The following is a 23,270-nucleotide window of genomic DNA, read 5'->3' on the forward strand; positions in this document are numbered from 1 at the left end:
CTGGGATCGTGGGGTGGGGCTCCCCCGAGTGCCGGGTCCCGCCTCCTCCCCAAAGCCAGGCGGTGGATCCGCAGCGCCCGAGCGCCGGGCCGCCCTGGAACGTTGCTACAATGGGGGGTGGCACTTCCGAACCCCGCGGCGGCGGCGGCGGCGGCGGGCGGGCCTCGGGGCGGGCGGGGGGCCGGCCGAGCCATGGCCGAGGGCGGGGAGGAGGCGGAGCTCCGCCTCACGGCGCTCTACATAAGCGGGCAGTGGCAGCGGCTGCGCGGTGCTCCTGACCTTCAGTGTGTCGCTCCCAGCGCCATGGCGCCCTCCAGGAAGTTCTTCGTCGGGGGGAACTGGAAGATGAACGGGCGCAAGAAGAACCTGGGGGAGCTCATCACCACCCTGAACGCCGCCAAGGTGCCGGCCGACACCGGTGAGCCTCGCCGGGCCGCGGGGGGGGGGGGCGGCGGCGCCCCCTCCCGAGCCCCGTCGGCCGGTGTCCGCGTGCACTGGGTGCGGGGCTGCGCCCGAGGGCCTCGGGGGTCGGGACTTGGGCCCCGCAGCCGAAAGCGGGGCCGCACCGAACCGTGCTGTCCGACCGCGGGCCGGGGGCGCATTTCTCGGGCCACCGTGGGGGAGACGGCCCGGGGTGCGGACTCGGGACGGGGGTCGGACCCGAGCCCCCGCGGCGACGGCGGGCTGCTGGCGGCCGCCCGGGGTGCGGGGGAGGAGCTGAGCCTCGGTGCGCGGACCCAGCTGCCTGCCCCTCGCCGTGCGCTCCGTGCGCCGCCGCACGTAGCCCGCGCCGCCGCCTCGCGCCGCCTCCCCGCGGGGCGGGCCGAATCCCCGGCCGGGCGGCGGCGGCCTGCGCTCCCCGCGCCAGCCTTTCCCCAGCCTTTCCCCAGCCTTTCCCCAGCCTTTCCCCAGCCTTTCCCCAGCCTTTCCCCAGCCTTTCGCAGCCACAGGCGCGATGACGCCCGCCTTCCGACCGAGGGGCTGAGCAGGTGCCAGACGAGAGGCGCTTTGGGGGAATGAGGAGCGATCCCGCAGCGTTGTGCAGGCTGGAAACGGGAAAGCGCAAGGCCTCCACGAGCCAGTCAACTTCGTGCCACCCGCGGGCCCGGAGTGCTGTCCTCAGCCCTCACCCTCCCACTCATCTAACTCACAGAAACCCGGGCCTGATCAAAAGAGGCCCTGGTTTATGCTCCCCAGACCCCAGTACAAACCCCAGGAGTGTCTGCTCCTTCTGCTTTTGCTAAAAATCCTTGCCTGGGGGTGGTAGGGATGGACAATTTTAGAAGGGAGGCATGGTTGGCTTCAAGAGAATGCTGAGTCTAGGAGGTGCCCAGGCCCAGAATAGCCCCGAGAAATCAGAACCACAGCTGTTAAAGAGCAGAGGGCAGGGCCAGGGCCATGGCCTCCCAGGGACACCTGGAAGGCTCAAGGAGTTGGGTACAGGCCCAGCCTGAGCTGCTAAGTGGACAGAGATGATCTTGCTGGAGAGAGAAGGGATAGGAAGCAGAACTAAGAAATCAGGTGAAGGCAAGAGGACTCCAGAACACTGGATGGAGTCTGAGGAAGGGCTTCCTTGTGACCTCATCCTCTTGTGCCATCATCTCTCCAGAAGTGGTTTGTGCACCTCCCACTGCCTACATCGACTTCGCTCGGCAGAAGCTAGATGCCAAGATTGCTGTGGCTGCACAGAACTGCTACAAAGTGACTAACGGGGCCTTTACTGGGGAGATCAGGTGAGATGCAGGCAGGAGAGGGGCGGGTGGGGACTGTGCCCTCACTTTCCTTGTTGAGGGGGAGGCTACAGGGTGGGCTTTCTCCTGAAGCATGGCTTTATCTCTTCCAATAGCCCTGGCATGATCAAAGACTGCGGAGCCACATGGGTAGTCCTGGGGCACTCAGAAAGAAGGCATGTCTTTGGGGAGTCAGATGAGGTGAGTAACCAGAATGGGAGGTAAGAGACCCCTTATTCCAAGAGGGGTGTCTCACCAGATCTGCTACTCAACAGCTGATTGGACAGAAAGTGGCCCACGCCCTGGCAGAGGGACTTGGAGTAATTGCCTGCATTGGGGAGAAGCTAGATGAGAGGGAAGCTGGCATCACTGAGAAGGTTGTTTTCGAGCAAACCAAGGTCATCGCAGGTAACTCTGGAGAAGGGGACCTTTGAGCCTGGCTAGGGCTAGAGGCACAGAGGGTAGGGTGAGATGCTCTGGCTCTGCGGCCTGACTTGATTCCCCATTCCATGCTGACACTGGAAAGGGAGGGGGAGGGGGAGAACCCTTGCATCCTCCATATCGGGTCTGTTCCTGCCCAGATGGTTTAGATGCCACTTGAAGTTCCTCCAACAGCCACCAGGGGGCATTAGGCCACCATCTTTCTTCATTCCCTGGGCTACAGGCTGGCCAGCTCCTTCCCATTAACCCTTCCATCTGTGATCTCTGTCTCAGATAACGTGAAGGACTGGAGCAAGGTTGTCCTGGCCTATGAGCCTGTATGGGCCATTGGGACTGGCAAGACTGCAACACCCCAACAGGTAACTGAGCCCAGGAGCTCTGCCCCATCTTACCTGCCTCAGTAGGACTAGAGTGCAACAGAGATCATCTGAACCAACTGCTCATTTTAAAGACAGGAGTCCCCAGGCCCAGAGGAGAGTGACTTGTCCAAGGACATCCATTCCAGGGTCTGGATGGGATTGGAGCTGTGGTATTCTGGCTCAGATCTGTGGGTTCTTGCCCCACACTACCTTTCTTCATTGGGGCCTAGGGTCTTTTAGCCTTTGAGTGAAAAGCAGAAAAGGGCTTACTTAGTCTGGCTTCTTGTTCTAGGCCCAGGAAGTACATGAAAAGCTCCGGGGATGGCTCAAGTCCAACGTCTCTGATGCAGTGGCTCAGAGCACCCGTATCATTTACGGAGGTAAACAGGTTTGGCTCCCACCTGAGATGGGGGTGAACTCAGCCTCCTGTCCTTTCCCTGACCATTCCCTCTGTCTTCTCCCTTCCCAGGTTCTGTGACTGGAGCAACCTGCAAAGAGCTGGCAAGCCAGCCTGATGTGGATGGCTTCCTCGTGGGCGGGGCTTCCCTCAAGCCTGAGTTTGTGGATATCATCAACGCCAAACAATAAGCCCATCCATCTCCCCTATTCCTGCTAAGCCAGGGACTAGGTAGCTCAGAAGCTCAGTAACTGTGCTCCTACCCCCACCCCCACCCTGCACATGCTTCTGATGGTGTCACCTGCCCCCTTCGTGGCCAAACTATACCTCTTCCTTACGTTTACACCTTACCCTGTAACGGTTGGGACCAGGCCAATCCCTTCTCCACTTACTGTAATGGTTGGAACTAAGCATGTCACCAAGGTGACTTCTCCTTGGCTGAGAGGTGGAAGGGGTGGGATTTGCCTATGGGCCCCCTCAGTCCCCAATGAGGGCAGGAGAAAGAAGCCGTCCTCCTCTCCCATCTCGCTCCATGAGGCCAAGGGCTGAGAGAAAAGCCCTGTCCTCCCCTCAGAGGCCAGGGGTGCTGCTCTCTCCCATGGTGCCAACGCCTGTGTGTGTTGTGTATGTGAGCAATCCCACATGTGGGGGGAAATAAACACCTGGCACTGAGCCCTGGGGTTTGTCCTTCTTCACAACAGTTGCCCCTATCATCTTTTTCTTTCTTGAGACAGCCACAGGACACTCGTACAAAATACCACAAACAGGTTTCTGCAATAGCATGTCTCTTACTGTTTTTACTGGAAAAAATGTCTTGCGTACCAGGTGGCCATAGCCTCAAATAATAGCTCCCTCCCTGCCACCCCTGTGGGTGGCTCGGGGCTGCTGGATCCCCAGAGCTTGGGTTGGGGTAGAGGCCCAGCCTCACCGGCTTTACGTAGTAGCTGGTCTAGGCCAGCAGTGCCGCCTCCCCACCCCCCAGGGGATGGGTAGTAAGGCCCCAGCGCAATCTGTGGTATCACAGGAGTCACTGGTAGAGCAGGTAGCGCTTCATGGCAGGGGGCAAGGGGAGAGCAGATACCTGGCCAAGCCGGGTATCCCCCAGGGCGTGGCGCACACACAGGCGGCTCAGGTGCAGAAGGGAGTGTGGCTCCGCTGGGAGAGAGAAGGAGGGGAAGGTAAGTAGGGGTATAGCCACCAGCCACACTTCCTCAAACTACACTGTCCTGCCCAGGTTCCCTGCTGCTTTCCTGCCCTGCGTCTTGGTTGATAGGGAGATCTAAGGCACCCCGAAGTTCTGCACCTTCTCTTGGGTTGGGAGGCATCACAGATTTCACACGTCCATGGTCAGCTGCGGGTGAAGCTCTCACTAAGGCCCTCTAATAGATCAAGGACGCTCAAGACAGTGGTGGAGCTGGTCCAGGTGGACTGCATAGAGCCTTAGGGCTGGGGCTGATGAAGTCAAAGGAAGGATGGCCCTACCCCCACTCAAGAATAGCTGACCACGGGTAAGGGGCGTAAGGGGTGGAGAGGTACCCACCCTGTGCTGAAGACTGCTGCAGAGCGCCGTGAGGTTCCATCAGCCCCAAGCCCTGGCCCCCTCCTTCCTAAAGCAGGTCCCACCCCTGTAGCCCCACCCAAAGGCCCTGAGCCCTTCACTGCTTTCCTTCCAAGTGCCCAGGGCCTCAAAGTCCGCTTACTGGGGTCTGAGGAAGGAAGGATGCACAGACCGGTCAGAACCCAGGGAATCTGGTCCACACCCTGAGTGCTTAGCACTGCCAGTCCTCTTCGCACACCTAGCCCGGTCCCCATTTAATGCCTTACACCTCTTGCACCAGGAGCTGATAACACCTGCTATAAAGTCCTAATCCCCGGAGTGCCTCTCTGTTCTGTGGGCTCACCACTAACTAGTGAGTGGCCTTCCCAAGCCTAGCTTTCATATCTACTGTTGCCGGGGCAATAAAGATAAGTAACAGCTGTGTGGACCTTTTGTCATTCCCCTGCCCTGCACTGACTAGAAGTCAGGGGCAGGTCAGACGAAGGCCCATTTCCCTCTGCTCTTATAAGGCGTCGAGCTTCCATCCCAAACCACGGCCATCAGTAACAGAACACTCTCCCCACACCTGCCCCAGGCCTCACCTCTCCTTCCGCCCAGGTAGCGGATGCGGACCTGGCACTGGCCCCAGACAGCGCTTACTGCCGGATAGAGGGTCCTGCCCTTCAGTCCGCGGAAGGCTGGCCCCAGGTAGGTGCCCCCAATAGCGTAGCCCAGAGTTCCCTCCTCCATGTCCAGAACCACCAGCAGCCTCTCCGGCACTTCCAGCTGCTCACCGTGAGGTCTGGCTGGATACTGAGGGGCCCCAGGCCCCTTGCTCTGATGGTACAGCTTCCCTCGCCCGATGTCCCAGCCCCACGACTCGCTGTTGCTGCCCAGCAGCGCCGCATAGTGGTCAGCCTGCAGCGGGGCGAGGGCCGTGGCCACGCCCACCACGGCGTGGGTACCCCTCTGCTCCCGGGGCCAGCAGATCTCCCAGGCGTGCAGGCCCCTCGAGTAGCCCTTCTTACCCCGGGCCCCATCAGTGCTCTGGGCCACGGGCCGCCGCTCAAAGCATAACCCCCCTTCCTTGACCTCGATGTTCTCTGAGCAGTCCTTGGGGTTCCAGCCGTGGCGCTGTTGGGCTCCCAGATCAGGAGGGGGAGCAGACAACAGCTCCTCCAAGCCCTCAGGACAAGAGAGGTCAGGGTGCAGGGTCTGTGGGGTGGGGGTGCTGCTGCTGCCCCCTGCCAGGGCCGTCTGGCCCATGGAGGTGAGGAGTTGAAGGAATCCCCGAGTCTTGTTGGGGCTCCTCTCTTCTGAAAGTTGAGCTCCCGCTCGGGAGTAACCTGAGAGGAATTGGGAAAGAAGAGGGTTTAAAGTGCGGCATCCTGGCGGGAGCTCCTTGCCCTGGCACCCCAGCTTTCGCCGCATGGTTGCCCACCATCCCTCCCCGCCCCCTGGCTCCCCCAAAGGTCCTAGGCCCATCACCTTGCCCTCGCTCATCTGTCCCGCTCTCTCGAGACTCGCGAGTTCGCCCCTCTGGATCCCTCCACGGGCCGTCCCTTTTGCCCACCCCGTGCCCCGTCACCGCCCTCGAACCTCGCTCAGCTTCCAGGCCCAGAGGTCACCAGCCCTCCGGAGGAACTCGGCCGAAGGTAAGGCGAGCCGCGCTGGGCGCAGACTGCCCGCGGCTTCCGCCTCCAGCACCTCCCCCGGCCTCGCCCCGCCCCGGCCCGGCCCGGCCCCGCCCCCGGCGGCCCACCCGGGCGGTTAACCCTCTCGTCGCCGCCCCAGGTCGCGCCCGTCCCCGTGGCCAGGCCCCCGCGGGGGCTCCTCGTGGGCGGTTAACACCCGGGACCGCTCGCTCCAGTGGAGGGCACGCCCCCCTAGAGCCCATTTCCTGATGGGTAACCTCGGGTCCCCGCCCCGGGGTGGTTAACCCTTCTCGGCGGCCGCGGAGTCTGCACCAGGCTGTCGGGGCTCAGAATGAGCTCTTTGATTTATCAGTGCTTGGGGATCCCAGGAAGTGTGTTCTCTGACGTCAAGACCTTTGAGCTGCTTGGGCAACCAATTCCTCAAGGAGGGGCTTTCATTGCGCAGAAATCTATTTCTATGTCCCTTTGATTCTGGGTCACTGTTTCTGGACCGGTCTCTTTCTGCCCCACTTGTGAGTCGGTCTGTTTTATACCTGAGGTCCTGAACTCTGTTTTCAGAAGTAGGTGTCCTAGGTCTCTGTGCTGTTCTAGTCTTCATCTTGGACGTCCCTGCCTTCCTGAGCTGTCGGTCTCATATGGTGCAGTATACTGATTAAGACTTTGGTTGTGAGTGAAGCTATGTCACTAACTAGCTCTATGACCTTGGGGGAGAGGTCACCAAACTCTAAACCTGTTTTCTCTCCCTCTGTCATTAAAGTTTTTATTTAAGAGAGAGAGAGAGAGCTCTCACTCATGAGACAGGGGGAAAGGGACAGAGGGAGAGGATCTCAAGCCGACTCCTCACTGAGCACAGAGCTGGACAGGGGCTCCATCCCAGGACCCCGAGATCAAGACCTGAGCCGAAATCAAAGAGTCAGATACTCAACCCACTGAGCCACCCGGGTGCCCCAAAGTTGTTTTCTCTTATGTAAAACGGGAATAATGATGGTACTTAACCTCACAGGATTGTTGTGGAGTTGAAATAATTGAGGTAAAGCACTTAGCACAAAGTATGATACCTAGGATACAATCACTAAGCAAAACTATTGCTAATATTTACTAAGTATCCACTCTTGTAGAAAGGCAATGTAGGGATCCCTGGGTGGCGCAGCGGTTTGGCGCCTGCCTTTGGCCCAGGGCGCGATCCTGGAGACCCGGGATCGAATCCCACATCAGGCTCCCGGTGCATGGAGCCTGCTTCTCCCTCCGCCTGTGTCTCTGCCTCTCTCTCTCTCTCTGTGACTATCATAAATAAATAAAATTTAAAAAAAATTAAAAAAAAAAAAGAAAGGCAATGTAATATAGTGATGAAGGATGGCAAATGTAGAGCCAGGCTAACTTGGTGTGCATTCCTGAAGGCCAATATGCACTTGCCCTTGAGCAAATTACTTAACTTCCTCAGTGCCTGTTTCTTCCTCTGTAAAATGGAGATCCTGTTGGTATCTGCTGCCTAGGACATTCAGTGAGGTTACATGTGAACTCAGAGCAGTTCTGGTTCAAATTTAACCATTTGTGTTAAGCCACTGAAGGTATAACAGTGAATCCCCAAGGAGGTTAACAGGACATTTATAAAAAAATTTTTTTATCATGTAATAGATGAAATTGTGGAGATATAAAAGTATTATGGGAGTCAAAGGGATGGGACTTCTAACCAAGAATCAAGTGTAGTTAAGCAAGTGTCCTGGAGGAGGTAACACTGGGCTCAATCTCAAAGAATGATGAGGAATTGACCTGGAGAGGTAGCTCTGCAGGATGGGTGTTCTACAGGGCTGCTGCATGGAGAGGACATTTGAGACAGAGGGGTCGGCCAAAAGCCAGAAGCAGGAGTGCCTGGGTGGCTCAGTTGGTTACACATCTGACTTTGGTTCTGGTCATGATCCCCAGCTCCTAGAATAGAGCCCCATGTTGGTCTCCCTGCCAGCCAGGAGTCTGCTTCTCCCTCTGTCTTGCTTGTGCATGCTCTCTCTCTCTCAAAGAAATCTTTTTTTTTTTTTTTTTTATGATAGTCACAGAGAGAGAGAGAGAGAGAGAGAGAGAGAGGCAGAGACACAGGCAGAGGGAGAAGCAGGCTCCATGCTCCGGGAGCCCGACGTGGGATTCGATCCCGGGTCTCCAGGATCGCGCCCTGGGCCAAAGGCAGGCGCCAAACCGCTGCGCCACCCAGGGATCCCCTCAAATAAATCTTAAAAAAAAAAAAAAAAGCAATAGATGGATTTGAGGATGTTTGAAGACTTCAGATTTCCTGCAGCTAGAAGGAAGCATGAGAGACAAGCGTAGAGAAGTCAGTGCTAGATGACAGTGGCCTTGTTGGCCAAGTTAAGGAATGCAAATGTCCTCCACAGGACAGGCCAGTCATGGGGAGATACATAGGAAGGGAGCAAGAGAGAAGCATAGTCAGATACTCATTTTAGAAAAACCACCCTGGGGGTGCCCGGTTGGTCAGTTGATAGAGCATGCAACACTTGATCTCAGGGTCATGGGTTTGAGCTCCATGTTGGGTGTAAAGATTACTTTTAAAAAATTTAGAAAAGCCATCCTGGCACAAAAATATAGAGGAAGCTTCAAGGGAAAGAGAACTTGAAGAGACCGGTTATAGCAGCCTGGGTGACAAGTGTCAAGAACCTGAAATAAGGCAGTAGAAATAAGGAAGAAAAGAATTCAAGAAAACACTGATGAAACTGCAAGATTCGTGGGCTGATTAGATGCAGAGGTGAGAGAAAGGGAGGTTTAGCTTGGAAAATTGTTGGAAGGTAGTACCAAACAATTGGAACAGGCCAGAGGAGTGAGGGAGGGATGGTGAATTCACTGTAGGACATGTTTTTGAGGTGCCTGAGCAACAACCAGATGGAACCATCCAGAATGCATATGAAAATTGCAGCGCTGGAGCAGTAGTAAGAGGCCTGTGCTGGAGGTATAAATTTGGGAGGTTCGACATTCTTTAGTCAGAAGCTGAGGTATGAGGCCACCTGAGGGGCTCAGCCAGTTATGCATTTGCCTTTGGCTCAGGCCGTGATTCCAGGGTCCTGGGATTGAATCCTGAGTCCTGGAGTTCCCCGTCCCCCCAATCAGGCTTCCTGCTCAGTAGGGATCTTGCTTTTCCCTCTTCCTCCCTCCTGCTCCTGCTCTCTCACTCAAATACATAAAATCTTAATAAAAAAGAAAGGAAGGAAGGAAGGAAGGAAGGAAGGAAGGAAGGAAGGAAGGAAGGAAGAAGAAAGAAAGAAAGAAAGAAAGAAAGAAAGAAAGAAGAAAGAAAGAAAGAAAGAAAGAAAGAAAGAAAGAAAGAAAGAAAGAAAGAAAGAAAAGAAAAAGAGGGATCCCTGGGTGGCGCATGGAGCATGCTTCTCCCTCTGCCTGTGTCTCTGCCTCTCTCTCTCTCTCTCTCTCTCTGTGTGACTATCATAAATAAAAATTAAAAAAAAGAAAAGAAAAGAAAAAAGAAGCTGAACTATGAGAATCAGTGAGGGGTCCCAGAGAAAGCGTGTAGAGTAAGAGGGTTAAGGAGGAGACACTGAACAGAAAACTCAAGTGTGATTAAAGGAGATCTTTCGGTCATTGGCAACTTTGGTGGGAAGAGCACTTGTGGATTGAGGGAGGTGGGAGTCTAGGCAGAAGGCACTGAACTGGCAGTTTCTGTAAGTCAGGCACTAGGCTACAAGCTTCACATTTTGTGGGGATAGAGAGTTGGGAGAGATGAGAGGACAACAATGTCTTACCGTCAAAGTTACCCTTGAAAATCCCTTATTTATCCCATCTATTAGACATAGCATATGTTAGTTTTACATTTAGTATTTATAAAATATTTTATATATTGTATTTATAAAATATAGTATGGGCAGTATCATACAATAATGTATGAATAAAATTGTATCATTTTAATTGAAGACAAGAAAATATATCAAAAAGATGTGAACCTGAATATCCATCATCTACCCAATGTGGGTGTTCTTGCCAGTGTGACTACAAAAATGACATCATGACTGTGGGCAGTGGCCTATGATGAATATTAGTGCAGGAGCTGTATGATAACCGGGTGGATGAAGGCTTCGGGGACAAAGAGCAAGCCTCAAACACGGCCGACTCTAGTTCAAGGTTGAGAACTGCACCTGCTCAGCTGCTGGTTGTTTTAAACATGGTATTCACCAGTTGTTACCACTGAATCTTGAACTGCTCAAACATTTGTTGATAACAGCTCAAATATTACATAATGCTACAAGTGGTTTTATCTTGTTACTTTGTATTGAGCTGTAGCAAATACAAAGTAAATGAATCTTAAATTGTTCAATGCATCTTTACATGTGCTGTGTGACCATCACCAAAAAGATCAAGAATGTTTCTAGCATTCCAGAGGTTTCTTCTTGCCCTTTCCCTGGCACTACATCCTTAAAGGTAAACTCCTATTTTAACTTCTGTCAGTATAGATTAGCTTTGCCTGTTCAATTTCATATGATACCATAAAGCATATATTCTTTTGTGCCTGACTTATTTTTCTCACCATTATGACTGTAAGTCCTCTATCTTGTTGCATGAAATGGTAGCTTATTATTTTCATTGTTTTATATTACTCCATTGTATGGACATACTGCAATTTATTCTACTGTTGCTGGCCATCTGAGTTGTTTTCAAACTGTTCTAAAGAAAGCTACTATGTAGAGTATTATACAAGTCTTTTAGTGGACCTAGGCACTCACTTTTGTTGGGTGTATAACTTATATGCAGAATTGCTGAGGATATAGTGTGAACCACATTTAATTTTCTGGTTTCTTCCACAGAGAGATTTTATTCTGAAGTTAAATCATTCAGTGACACCTGCGTGACTCAGTGGGGTAAGCATTCCCAACTCCTGATTTCAGCCTCAGGTCTTGATCTCAGGGTTGTGAGAGCCAAAGAGAACAGAGTCTGATCTCCCATCTGACACTTGCACGGAATGGTGGCTGGCAACCTTCTGCCCAATTTAACTAGTTCACGTTAGATGCACCTATGTTGAAACTCCACGGCATCTCATCAAGTCCAGCTCCATGTTAGATGAGGCTCCTACTTTGAAAAAAAAAAAAAAAAAAGGAATGAAATCATTCAGGTATTTCAGCATTTTTGCAGCAATTTTAACATATTTATGAAGTAGTGATCTGGGTTTCCCTTCCTGTTTATCATATCTTTATCTTCTGGGATGATTTTATCAGTTCCTCATTCTTTTTATTAGTGTTTCTCTGTGGCTTCCAAGTTCAATTTCTTTCACAAAGCCAACATGATTCACTTGCTAGGCCACTTGAACAGTGTGTTTCATTTCTTGGTTAATAGAAACCCCTTAAAATCCTAAACACATTCTTCTTAACATGCATGGGCTGTTTTAAGCTTGATTGTTGCCATGACTGTTTAATATATGTGATGTAACTGGCAATACTGAAGATTGTCCAACTCTTCCAACACATTACCACATTTACTTATTTTTAACAATTTTATGTATGTGACACAGAGTATAAGCAGCCAGAATGGCAGGCAGAGGTAAAAGGAGAGGGAGAAGCAGAGGGAGGAAGAAGCAGAGAGGGAGAGGGAGAAGCAGGCTCTCTGATCCCTGCTGAGCAGGGAACCCAACAGAGAGCTCTATACCAGGACCCTAGGATCATGACCAGAGCCAAAGACAGATGCTTGATTGACTGAGCCACCCAGGCACCCCTCATTATCACATTTAGATTAGGGTCAGCACTCATGGCTCTGGGAGTCAGAGAGGAATCTCACTCATTCCCATAGATGTGGCTTTGAAATAGCAAATCCTGCCTAGGTCAGCAAAGTGAAGGACAAGGGTGATAGTGGGGAGAGGTAGCCTTTTATGTCTTTTGGAGCACGTTCATACAGTGTGGCCCCTCAGATGGTACTGTAGTCTATGCTCAACACTAAAGCCAAAGCCTTTCTCTATAAGGTCCTACTGGATTTCTAGAATGTAGAACTATAAATCCCAATTGTGGAAAGTGCTGCAGTCACCTAGCACTTTGCGTTTAATTGCTGGAGTACAAGCAGATCTTTTTTGTTTTTTAGGGCACTGGCATTTGTATCACTGTAGAACATGTCTGGCTTTATTACATACAGGGCTACACTGCCGCCATGAAAGAGGGACAGAACGGTGGTCACAAGGTCATTAATTGTTTTCAATCCAGGGCCTGTGTTTCTAGTTTGGAAATATAAAAGCAGTTGGGCCTTCTCCCCTGCCCCCACCCCACCCCAAGATACCAGCCTCATTCTATTACAGAACATAGCTATTTGGCCAATAATTGTTTTTAGTAGCTCTGGGTGAGTTTTACTCCCTGTTCTCCTTGGCTATGTTTGAAATTCTTCCACCTGAAGCTGTCTTCTCTGGCAGGAGGCTTGAACTCTGACCTGAGTTTCTTTTTCCTTTCCTTGCCATGTACTGCCATCATTAAGCTCATATACCTGACTCCTTTTTTCCACCAGTAAGTCTAGTGCTCTTTCAGTCTTCATTAAAGGCTTATCATCACCTGTACTTTGCTGTCACTCTAGCAGTTGGGGGAGAACTTGATGACCTGGCTCCCAAATTTGTGGAATCTTGAGCACCCGGGAGGATTTCCTGAGGTCGTATCTACGTGCCACGCTGGGGGCGGACGGACCGCCGCGACTGCCTTCACACGGGGCGTGGTACAAAAGAGGCATCGGAAAACTCTAGAACCTAGTTTTAAAACCAGAATGCAAAAAAATTAAAAAAAAGGGGGGGGGGATCCCTGGGTGGCGCAGCGGTTTGGCGCCTGCGTTTGGCCCAGGGCGCGATCCTGGAGACCCGGGATCGAATCCCACGTCGGGCTCCCGGTGCATGGAGCCTGCTTCTCCCTCTGCCTGTGTCTCTGCCTCTCTCTCTCTCTCTGTGACTATCATAAATAAAAATTAAAAAAAAGAAAAATAAAACCAGAATGCTAGAATTGCGGTCCGCCTCGGCGGACAGAGGATCCGAGAGAACTGGAGCCAAAGAGAACAGGGCCCGGGCCCCGTCGGGCCCCCGCGCGGAACGCTGCCTGGCAGCCTTCGGCCCGATTCAACGGGCTCGCGTCGGGCGCCTTGGATGAGACTCCGCCGCATCTCAGGAAGTCCTCGGCGCCGGGGACCCCGTCTCTACAGATTCGTAACCCGCCGCCTGGGGAGGCTACACGACCCGCCCCAGACTACGGGGCTGCAGGACGGCACCATCAGGACTTAAAGACGGGAGCCGCTCGCAAAACACAAGGGCGGCGACGAAACGGCGACGGAAAATCCGTCGGCCTGGGCGACGCGCGGCTCCCCGGCGGAGCCGGCGGCGGGCGGAGGAGCGGGCGGGGGCGGCCTCCTGGCCCGCCGCGGTCACGTGGGCGGGCGGCCTGAGCCGGGGCTCGCGCGCCCCCCAGCGGCCGCACCCGTGGCCTGCCGCCGCGGAGGCAGCCCCGCCCCCGCCCCCGCCCCAGCCTTCCGGCGCGTCTGGAACGTTCTGCGCCGGAACAAAGGCCCCGGGGCGGAAGCCCGACCCCGAAGCTGAGAACCGGCGCTCGGAGGCGACGGCCCCTGAAGCGGCCGCGGCGGGGGGCTCTGGTTCAGGGCTCCAGAGGGGCGTGGAAGGGCCGGGGCCGTCGGCCAGGTTCGGGCTCCAGGCTTCCCTGCTGGGTCTCTACAGTCAGAGGCCCCCTGTGGTTCCACCTCGGAGTTTCCTTGCTTCGCCCCCTGGCCTCCCTCCCGACCAGTGTAGAGGTTGCCCACTCAGGGAGTGAAGCTCTGTTCACCTGGGAGCGGGGAGGCCGGAAGCAGGAGACACGCCGGTTCCACTAGAAGCGCGAGGGTGGAGGGGCGCGCACCTCTTATGATGATCATAGACGCCTTAGCTCCGCAAACCTCACCTGGGTTGGTCAGCCCATATCCTGCTTGCCAAGTCTAATACGCTTTTGTTTATCCTTGCTTATTTAAAAAATACTCGAGTTCTTCTAGTTTTTCTTCCACCTTTATATCCTTCAGGGCCTCTACTTCTAGTGAATCCCCCCCCTCCTTTTTTTTTAGACATTTTATTTATTCATTCATGAGAGAGAGAGGCAGAGACATAGGCAGAGGGAGGAAGAGACTCCCTGCGGGGAGCCCGACTTGGGACCCCATCCTAATCCTAGGACCGAGGCATTTCGACCTGAGCCAAAGGCAGCTGCTCAACCACGGAGCCACCCAGATGCCCCTTCTAGTGAATCTTAATGGGGTATTGCACTGGCTGGTGCTTGGTTCATTCCTCCTCAATGACTCTCAAAGTGTAGGGAGGAGGGAAGGACGTTTTATCCCTGTGGGTAAATCCAAACCGATGGGAGGATGTCCCCGATTACTTTCACTTTTTAAAAGAACATCGAGGGACACCTGGGTGGCTCACTGGTTGAGTGTCTGCCTTTGGCTCTGGTCATGTTCCGGGGGTCCGGGGGTAGAGTGCTGCATCAGGCGCCCTGCAGGGAGCCTCCTTCTCCCTCTGCCTCTCTCTCTCTGGATCTCTCATGAATGAATAAATAAAATAGAAAAAAATATATATATATAAGCTATATGTAGGTTATGCACTGTACACCATCTACATATACACACTCCTGTGTGTGTGTGTGTGTGTGTGTGTATTTCTTCCTTTTCAGATTCAAATTATACTCGAGACTAACACCTTCCTAGTTGTGATGTGCTACTAAATGATGGCAGGCATGGCGGGCAGAACAAAAAGCCCTAATTTTGAGCATTTACTGAAATGCTAAATACTCCCCCCATGACTGATTTGAAGAGGTAAATAACTCTAAGAACATAGATAATAGCAACATTGTTAGGTGTGAAATTTGCCCTCTTCCGGTCCATATTTTGAAGCTTTAACTCTCAGTACCTCAGAATGTGGTGTATTTGGAAATAGGCCCTTTAAAGTGATGATTAAGTTAAAATGAGGCCGTCGGGTAGGCCCAAATCTGACTGGTGTCAGTTTGAGAAGAGGAAATTTGGACCCAAAAGTGCAGTGCACAGAGAAGACTGTGTGAGGACACTATAAGGCAGTCATCTGCAAGAAGGGCCTCAGAAGAAACCAAACCTACTTACTGACACGTTGCCCTAAGACTTCTTGCCTCCAGAACTATGAGAAAATTAAATTTTCTTGTTAAAATACTCAGTGTTTTGTTATGGCAAGCTACTATAAAAATATAGTAGAAATAATTGGAATGTGATGACTTGTAAATACTTCTTATTCTTAAAATATATATAAATAAAATATGTAATTTATTTAGGGGTGCTTGACCAGCTCAGTCAGTAAGTAGTGTGTGACTCTTGATCTCTGAGTTGTGAGTTTGAGGCCTACATTGGGTGTGGAGATTACTTAAAATCATTTTTGAGAGAGAGAGTGAGCACAAGCATGGAGAGCAGCAGGCAGAGGGAAAAGCAGGCACCCCCCCACACACACACACTCATGACCTGAGCCAAAGGCAGACGTCTAACTGACCAGCTGAGCCACCCAGGCAGCCCTAAAAAAAAATTTAAAAAATACGTAAAACACAATTTAGTTAAATCATATGTATGCAATTAAAAAAAAAATAGTGACTGTCTTTAACACCTGGCTTACAGAATTCATGAAAAAGTATCAGTTCTTACAAGCCTGTATGACCCAGCTTCAGCATATCATTGCATATTACACTGAATTCCAAATTTCTATTTTCAACCAAGAACTCTTCTCAGTGCCAGGCTTATCTAGCTAACCTCCTACTTCTCCCTTTAGGTGACTCACAGACATCTCAAACTTAACATAGCCAAAACCAAATCCTGTATCTTTCCCCCTAACTCTGCTTTTCTTCTGTATCACCATTCAGATGTTCAAACCAGAAACCCTTGGGGTCATCCTTGTCATTTTTTTCTCCCTCAATGACACTTTTCCCCACTGGCCTCCCAGTAAGGAGAGTAATCCATTCTCCCTCCAAATAGATCTTTTTTCTTTCTTTCTTTCTTCCTTTCTTTCTTTCTTTCTTTCTTTCTTTCTTTCTTTCTTTCTTTCTTTCTTTCTTTCTTTCTTTCTTTCTTCTTTCAAGATTTTACTTATTTATTCATGAGAGACACAGCATGGCAGAGACACAGGCAAAGGGAGAAGCAGGCTCCCTCTGGGGAGCCTAATGGGAGACTTGATCCTAGGACTCCAGCATCATGATTCAATCCAAAGGCAGACACTCAACCACTGAGCCACCCAGGTGACCCACCATCTTAAACTTTATTGAATCCTCCACTTCTATTAAATAGACAGGCTATCTATTTTATTATTAGAAATAATAAGGTATGGAGCACCTGGGTGGCTCTAGCTCCTAAAGAACAGAATAAAGTGGAAGTAGTGGTATGTGACTTTGGAGACTGTCATAAAAGGCATAGTGGCTTTCATCTTGGCCTCTTTCTCTCTTGGATCACTTGCTCTGGGGGAAGCCAGCTGCGATATTGTGAAGACAGTCAGGTGGCCCTATAGAGAAGCCATATGGCAAGGAACTATCTTGCCAGCTGTCATATCATGGATGAACCTTGGAGGCAGATCTTTCAGCCTCGGTCAAGCCTTCAGATGATTGCAGCCCTAGCCAACAGTTGGGTGCAGCCCAGCTAAGCCACTCTTGGATTCCTGATCAGAGAAACTGAGATAATGAATGTTGTTTCAAGCTACTACGTTTTGAGATAATTGGTTATAATCAGGTAAGAATTGCATCTGGCTACAACATAGATTCCCCCAAACCCAGTGGCTTAACCTATTTTCTCTTTTATAAAATTAAGTCTCCAGAGGCAGTTCAGAGTTAGTATAAGAGCTTCGTGATAGTTTATATTTCATATGCTGCTCTCTATATTTGTTCTAGCATTTTAGCATGTGGCTTATGTTCTTGCCGTCATCTTATGGTCCCATGTAGTTGCTAGAATGGCAGCCACCACATTCCTGTTTTAGACAGTAAGAGAAGGGGAGAGGAAAAAGGGACTTTCTAGAAGTTTCATCCAGTGACTTTCACTAATAATATCATTGACCTATCAGCAATGCAGGCTAAGAAATATTTTTTAGCTGGGTACAATGCTGCCCCCAGTAATATAAAAGTTCTCTTAGTTAGCTTAATAATGAGAAGACTGAAAAAACCAGTTGAAAAATAAACAGTCTGAATAGACAGTTCTCCAAAGAAGATATACAAATGGCTGATAAACACATAAAAAAATGCTCAACATTTTTAGCCATCAGAGAAATGAAAATCAAAACCACAAGAAAATACCACAGCACAGCCGCTAGGATGGTTAGAATAAAAAACACAGATAATAAAAAATGTTGACCAGGATGTGGCAAAATTAGAACCCTCAAACACTGTTGGTGGAAATGTTAAATGGTGCAGCCACTTTGGAAAACAATGTGGCAGTTCCTTAAAAAGTTAAATATAGTGTTACCATATGATCCAGCAATTCCACTCCTTACAGTTCTACCTGTAAGGAAAAAATTGCCAACAAACTAAGTTGAAATGTCTGAGGTTAGGTTGTATTTGTAATAGATTTTTCACTTTTTTGAAACTTTTATTTTTTATTTTTAAGTAATCTCTACACCTAACATGGGGCTTGAATTCACAACTCCAAGATCAAGAGTCGCATGCTCTACCAACTGAGTCAGCCAGGCACTCCTGTAATAGATTGTTCAAATGAAAATAGTTTCCTTCTGAGGATTTGCATATAACATTAGGCTCTTAGCAAAATGCTTAGTACATAGCAAATGCTCAACATATAGTTGACTGAATGAATATTTTGATACTGTAAATATTTCAGAATGAAATCTCTGTGGCAAGGAATTATGTCCTCCTTTGGAATCTATTCATTATAGCATAGAATTCAATATTTTGATACTAAAAATATTATTTTTGTATTGATATTAATTGGGTATGTAAGCAAGACAAATGAAAACATATGGCCACACAAAAATTTGTATATGAATGTTCATAACAGCATTACTCATAATAGCCAAGAAATGGAAACAACCCAAATATTCATCAATTGATGAATGAAAAAATAAAATGTGATATAAATCATACAATGGAACATTGCTCAGCTCTCAAAAGGGATGAAATACTGGTAGATACTACAACATGGAGGAACCTTGAAAATATGATGCTGGGCAACCCGGGTAGATCAGCGGTTTAGCGCCGCCTTCAGCCCAGGGCATGATCCTGGAGACTCGGGATAGAGTCCCGCGTCCGGCTCCCTTCATGGACCCTGCTTCTCCCTCTGCCTGTGTCTCTGCCTGTGTGTGTGTGTGTGTGTGTGTGTGTGTGTCTCATGAATAAGTAAATAAATCTTTAGAAAGGAAGAGAAGAAAGAAAAGAAAGAAAGAAAGAAAGGAAAAGAAAGAAGAAAAAAAGAAAAAAAGAAAGAAGAAAGAAAGAAAGAAGAGAGAAAGAAAGAAGAAGAAAGAAAGAAAGAAGAAGAAAGAAAGAAAGAAAGAAAGAAAGAAAGAAAGAAAGAAAGAGAAGAAAGAAAGAATACGATGCTAGGACACCTGGGTGGCTCAGTGGTTGGGCGTCTGCCTTTGGCTCAGGGCGTGATCCTGGAGTCCTGGGTTTGAGTCCTGCATCGGGCTCTCTGCATGGAGCCTGCTTCTCCTCTCTCTTCCTATGTCTCTGCCTCTCTCTGTGTCTCTCATGACTAAATAAATTCTTTTTTTTTTAAATTTTTTATTTATTTATATTTATGATAGTCACAGACAGAGAGAGAGAGGCAGAGGGAGAAGCAGGCTCCATGCACCAGGAGCCCGATGTGGGACTCGATCCCGGGTCTCCAGGATCGCGCCCTGGGCCAAAGGCAGGCGCCAAACCGTTGCGCCACCCAGGGATCCCGACTAAATAAATTCTTTAAAAAAAAAAAAGAAAATACAATGCTAAGGTGAAAGAAGGTGGTCACGTAGGACCACATGTTATAGGATTTCATTTATATAAAATACACAAAATAGACAAATCTATAGAGACAGGACGTAAATTAATGGTTACCAGGGGCAGAGGTGAGTGGGGAGAGGGGAGGGACATGATGGCTAAGGGACATCGGGTTCCTTTTTGGGGTAACAAAAAGGTTCTAAAATTGATTGTGGTAATAGTTGCACAACTCTGAATATACTAAAAGCCACTGCATTCTACATTTCATTTTACTTTATTTTTAAAGATTTTATTTATTTATGAGAGACACAGAGAAAGAGAGACAGAGACAGAGACTTAAGCAGAGAGAGAAGCAGGCTCCCTGTGGGGACCCCAATGTGGGACTCGATCCTGGGTACCCGGGATCACAAATTGAGTCAAAGGCGAACGCTCAACCACTGAGCCCCCCAGAAGACGTGGGACTTGATCCCGAGACTCCGAGACCATGCCCTGGGCCAAAGGCAGGTGCCAAACCGCTGAGCCACACAGGTGTCCCAGAAGATCTTTTTTTTTTTTTTTAATTTTTTTTTTTTTTAATTTATGATAGTCACAGAGAGAGAGAGAGAGAGAGAGAGGCAGAGACATAGGCAGAGGGAGAAGCAGGCTCCATGCACCGGGAGCCCAACGTGGGATTCGATCCTGGGTCTCCAGGATCGCGCCCCAGGCCAAAGGCAGGCGCTAAACCGCTACGCCACCCAGGGATCCCCCAGAAGATCTTTTTTAAAAAAATAAAATAATGCTGCTTACAAGCAGTTCAGTTAGTAAGGAAGAAGGGTAGACTGAATAATAGGTAAGCAACTGGCAGTTCCTGCCACAGTTAGTCTCCAAATCATAAAGAGCTCCTAAACATCAATTAAAAAATTAATGATTCACAGTAACATGAAAAACAACTTGAAAAAGCATTTTTTCAAAGGAAACTCTACCCCCAACACGGGGTTCAAGTTCACAACCCAAAGATCAGGAGTCCCATGTTCTACTTACTGAGCCAGCCAGGTGCCCTAATGTTGACAATTTTTTAAAGTTAATATCCAGGGGATCCCTGGGTGGCTCAGCGGTTTGGCGCCTGCCTTTGGCCCAGGGCGCGATCCTGGAGTCCTGGGATTGAGTCCCACGACGGGCTCCAGGCATGGAGCCTGCTTCTCCCTCATCCTGTGTCTCTGCACCCCCCCCCCCATGTCTATCATGAATAAATAAATAAATCTTTAAAAAATAATAATAAAGTTAATATCCAGCAATAGGGAACACTTAAAAATGACCATATGTCCATATAATAGGCAACTATCAGAAAGAAAGAGGTAGATATATGATTAATGATATTAAAGATGTCCAAGACATATTATTAAATGAAAATAATCCTGTTGGTGAACAGTGTGTATGATTGATAGCATTTTTGTCTTTTAAAAAAATCTATATCTTTATTCATAAATGATAGTGATGCTGGAGGGAGTTCATGGACTTGTGTGTTCCTCTATATACACTTCTCTAGTATTTGCATTTTAAGTTTAATTCAATATTACTTTTATAATTCCAGGAAATTCTACCTAGACCATTCTAGAGGAAAGGCTGTCATCAAAGAGGATGTAGACATCTAGCTGTCATTACACAGTGTAGATTCAATCCTCGTCAATGAAACACAAAATAAAACCTCTAGTGGTTCCTCACGGTTTTTAGGATAAAGGCCTTAGTGTGATCAGCTCTGTTTGCAGCTCCTGCCTCATCCCTGTAAGCATACCTACTGTTCCATCCAGTAGAACTACCTACTTTCTTTGCACAGGTACCAATCGGGCTCTTTCTCCTCGAGGCCTTATGAAAAGTGCTTCCTCTGTCTGGAATCTCTGCCCTGAATATATGATATTATCTAGATACGTGTACTATAAAATTATCCCCCGGCACTCAGTAAAAGCTCTGTAAGTGTCAGGTATCATTATTATAACATCTGTCTCATTATATTGAATTACTCGTTTACTTAACCCAGTCAGTGGCTTGTAAGGCTCTAGATGATGAGAACCGTTTTACTGTCTTTGAGTGCCCAGTACTTACAGCCTGGTACAGAGAAAGTGCTTAATAAGAGTATGCTCAGTGATACTTCCCCAATCTTTCTGTCATGGCTTTTTGTTCCCACCTAATATGTCTTCTTCTTTCTTCTGGGCCAGGAAAAAACCACATCCTTTCCCTTTGGCTACATCAAACCACATGGACTCTTCCTTTCCCACTCCAGTAATATGGTATCATTTATTGGCACCGGCATTTCTAACCTTCTCGAGTGTTTTCATGTTTACTGTCTTACTTCACAGAACAATCCCAGGACTGAGGAAACAGGCGGGAAGTGGGGAGGGCAGGGAGATCCTGGCTGAGGAGGGTCAGCTAAGTATAAGGCGGTTTCCCCCCATTGTCTCTTTTAACCTTCTAAGAATTCTTCTGGAAGTGGACATGTTTATTCCCATTTCACAAATGTGAAAATTAAACCTCAGTAAAATCATATAACCTCCTGAGGAACACATAGCTATTAAATGGTAGAGTGGGTTTTGAACCTGGTGTGTCTGACTTTACAGCCCCTACTAGTTCCATGATATCAAGTGAACAGATTTTTTTTAAAATATTTTATTTATTTATTTGACAGAGAGAGAGAGCACAGCACGGGGAGCAGGCAGGCAGGGGAGATGGAGAGGCAGGGTCCCTGCTGTGGGCTCGATCCCAGGACCCCAAGATCACGACCTGAGCAGAAGACAGACGCTTAACCAACTGGGCCACCCAGGCGTCCCTCAAATAGACTTATCTGTATTATCCAAGCTGGACAGGGCAGGAGATAACATGTCCTGATTTCCAGCCCACCACATCTTCCATTAGATCACTTTGCACATTTTATAATATCTGTAACACACAATTTAACAATTAATCATATGATATCTTACCTTGTTGCCTAATTGTTTTATTTATATTAGATTCCATAAGATTGGTACTGTCTTGGGGCAGCCCTGGTGGCTCAGCAGTTTAGCGCCGCCTTCAGCCCAGGGTGTGATCCTGGAGACCCCAGATCAAGTCCCACATCAGGCTCCCTGCGTGGAGCCTGCTTCTCCCTCTGCCTGTGTCTCTGCCTCTCTCTCTCTCTCTCTCTCTCTCTCTCTCTCTCTCTGTGTCTCATGAATAAATAAAATATTTTTTAAAAAAGATTGGTACTGTCTTCCTTTCTCCTGGCAGGAATTGTGTCATAAATATTAACTGCCCTGAGCTTTAGTTTCCTCCTCTTTCAAGTATTTATCTCACAGGATTGATGTAAAAATTAAATCACTTGTGAAAGCATCTCATACAGTATCTGACACAAATGCTCTGGAAATATTTGTTGAATCTTAACTTTTTTCTCATCTCTTTCAACAAGTCACACAGACCTGAGTGCCTGGGCATGGCTCTATCAGGTCTTGTTGTCTAAATAACAACGTTGGATGAGGAGTTTTTCATTGGGCACTTGTTGGATTTTCTCTCTTACTAGCACCCCCAAGAAGTTTGTAACAAACCAGTCCAAGTTATGAGGAAAAGTGAGAAGTAATCTACAACCCAACCCATTGTAGATTGGGTTTAGCAATCTACAATGTACTAGCATAGATTACGCTCGTACTCATACCCCTCAGTTGGTGTAGCTAAGCCTATTTTACAGATGAGAAAGTAGTTTTAGGTAAGCTGCTAGTAAACTGCAGATCTGCCAAGACTTCAACCCAGGTCTTAAGGTACATTGGCCTGGGCTCCTTCCACTCCACCAAGCCACCTTCCAAAGGTCAACTGAGTGCAAGGCTGGGTGGGAGTAGAAACCAGATCACGTACCTTGGGATTTCTTGGTCCTCTTCCCCCTTTAGCTTCAGAGCATATTTCTTTTGAATTCACAATACTTTTGTTTTGAGGATGTGCGGTCCCTTTAACGTCTTGAGCGACTTCGCATAGCCCCACCCATCTCCCCTCCCACTTCTCAGTTCCAAGCCCCACCCACTGCTCCTTGCTACCTGCCAATTAACGCTTGTAATCGGATTGGGAATTTGGCCTCTTTACCGGGCGACTACTGGTCCGCTTGCTCTGGGGCGGATTTTCCGTTCGGTCTGTCGCGGGCCCCTCGAGGCCCTCCTCTCAGCGGTTGCCCCAAAGAAGTAGCCAAGTGTCCCGCCCCCTCGTTGCCATAACAGCAGTACACAACGCCTCCTTGAGCCTTTCC

The 23,270-nt window shown here is 49.1% G+C and overlaps 2 protein-coding genes across 3 annotated transcripts; one reads left to right on the plus strand and one right to left on the minus strand.

Moving 5' to 3' along the window:
- Nucleotides 1-252: 252 nt before the first annotated feature.
- TPI1 (triosephosphate isomerase 1) lies at nt 253-3,599 on the plus strand. Its single transcript, XM_041735788.1, has 7 exons — nt 253-418; nt 1,610-1,733; nt 1,847-1,931; nt 2,006-2,138; nt 2,445-2,530; nt 2,823-2,910; nt 3,000-3,599. The coding sequence occupies exons 1-7, from the start codon at nt 304-306 to the stop codon at nt 3,116-3,118; spliced, it is 750 nt and encodes a 249-aa protein (XP_041591722.1). The 5' UTR covers nt 253-303; the 3' UTR covers nt 3,119-3,599.
- A 100-nt stretch (nt 3,600-3,699) lies between these two features.
- On the minus strand, nt 3,700-6,215 carry SPSB2 (splA/ryanodine receptor domain and SOCS box containing 2). Of its 2 annotated transcripts, none has more exons than XM_041735794.1 (3): nt 6,064-6,215; nt 5,067-5,810; nt 3,700-4,082 (listed from the first exon to the last, which is right to left on the minus strand). In XM_041735794.1, the coding sequence occupies exons 2-3, from the start codon at nt 5,728-5,730 to the stop codon at nt 3,955-3,957; spliced, it is 792 nt and encodes a 263-aa protein (XP_041591728.1). In that variant the 5' UTR covers nt 5,731-5,810; nt 6,064-6,215; the 3' UTR covers nt 3,700-3,954. The 2 variants fall into 2 exon arrangements, with proteins under 2 accessions (XP_041591728.1, XP_041591729.1); XM_041735795.1 differs by having other exon boundaries at nt 5,953-6,072.
- Between the last annotated feature and the right edge of the window lie 17,055 nt (nt 6,216-23,270).

This window comes from Vulpes lagopus, chromosome 21, assembly GCF_018345385.1.
Source record: "Vulpes lagopus strain Blue_001 chromosome 21, ASM1834538v1, whole genome shotgun sequence".
Classification (NCBI taxonomy): domain Eukaryota; kingdom Metazoa; phylum Chordata; class Mammalia; order Carnivora; family Canidae; genus Vulpes; species Vulpes lagopus.

Bases quoted from the DNA above. Each gene is read 5' to 3' on its own strand.
- TPI1 (XM_041735788.1), top strand. From the start codon at position 304: ATGGCGCCCTCCAGGAAGTTCTTCGTCGGGGGGAACTGGAAGATGAAC. The intron at 419-1,609 runs GTGAGCCTCGCC...TCATCTCTCCAG, and splicing joins CAAGGTGCCGGCCGACACCG to AAGTGGTTTGTGCACCTCCC. The intron at 2,531-2,822 runs GTAACTGAGCCC...TTCTTGTTCTAG, and splicing joins AGACTGCAACACCCCAACAG to GCCCAGGAAGTACATGAAAA.
- SPSB2 (XM_041735794.1), bottom strand. From the start codon at position 5,730: ATGGGCCAGACGGCCCTGGCAGGGGGCAGCAGCAGCACCCCCACCCCA. The intron at 4,083-5,066 runs GTGAGGCCTGGG...TCTCTCTCCCAG, and splicing joins CTACCTGGGCGGAAGGAGAG to CGGAGCCACACTCCCTTCTG.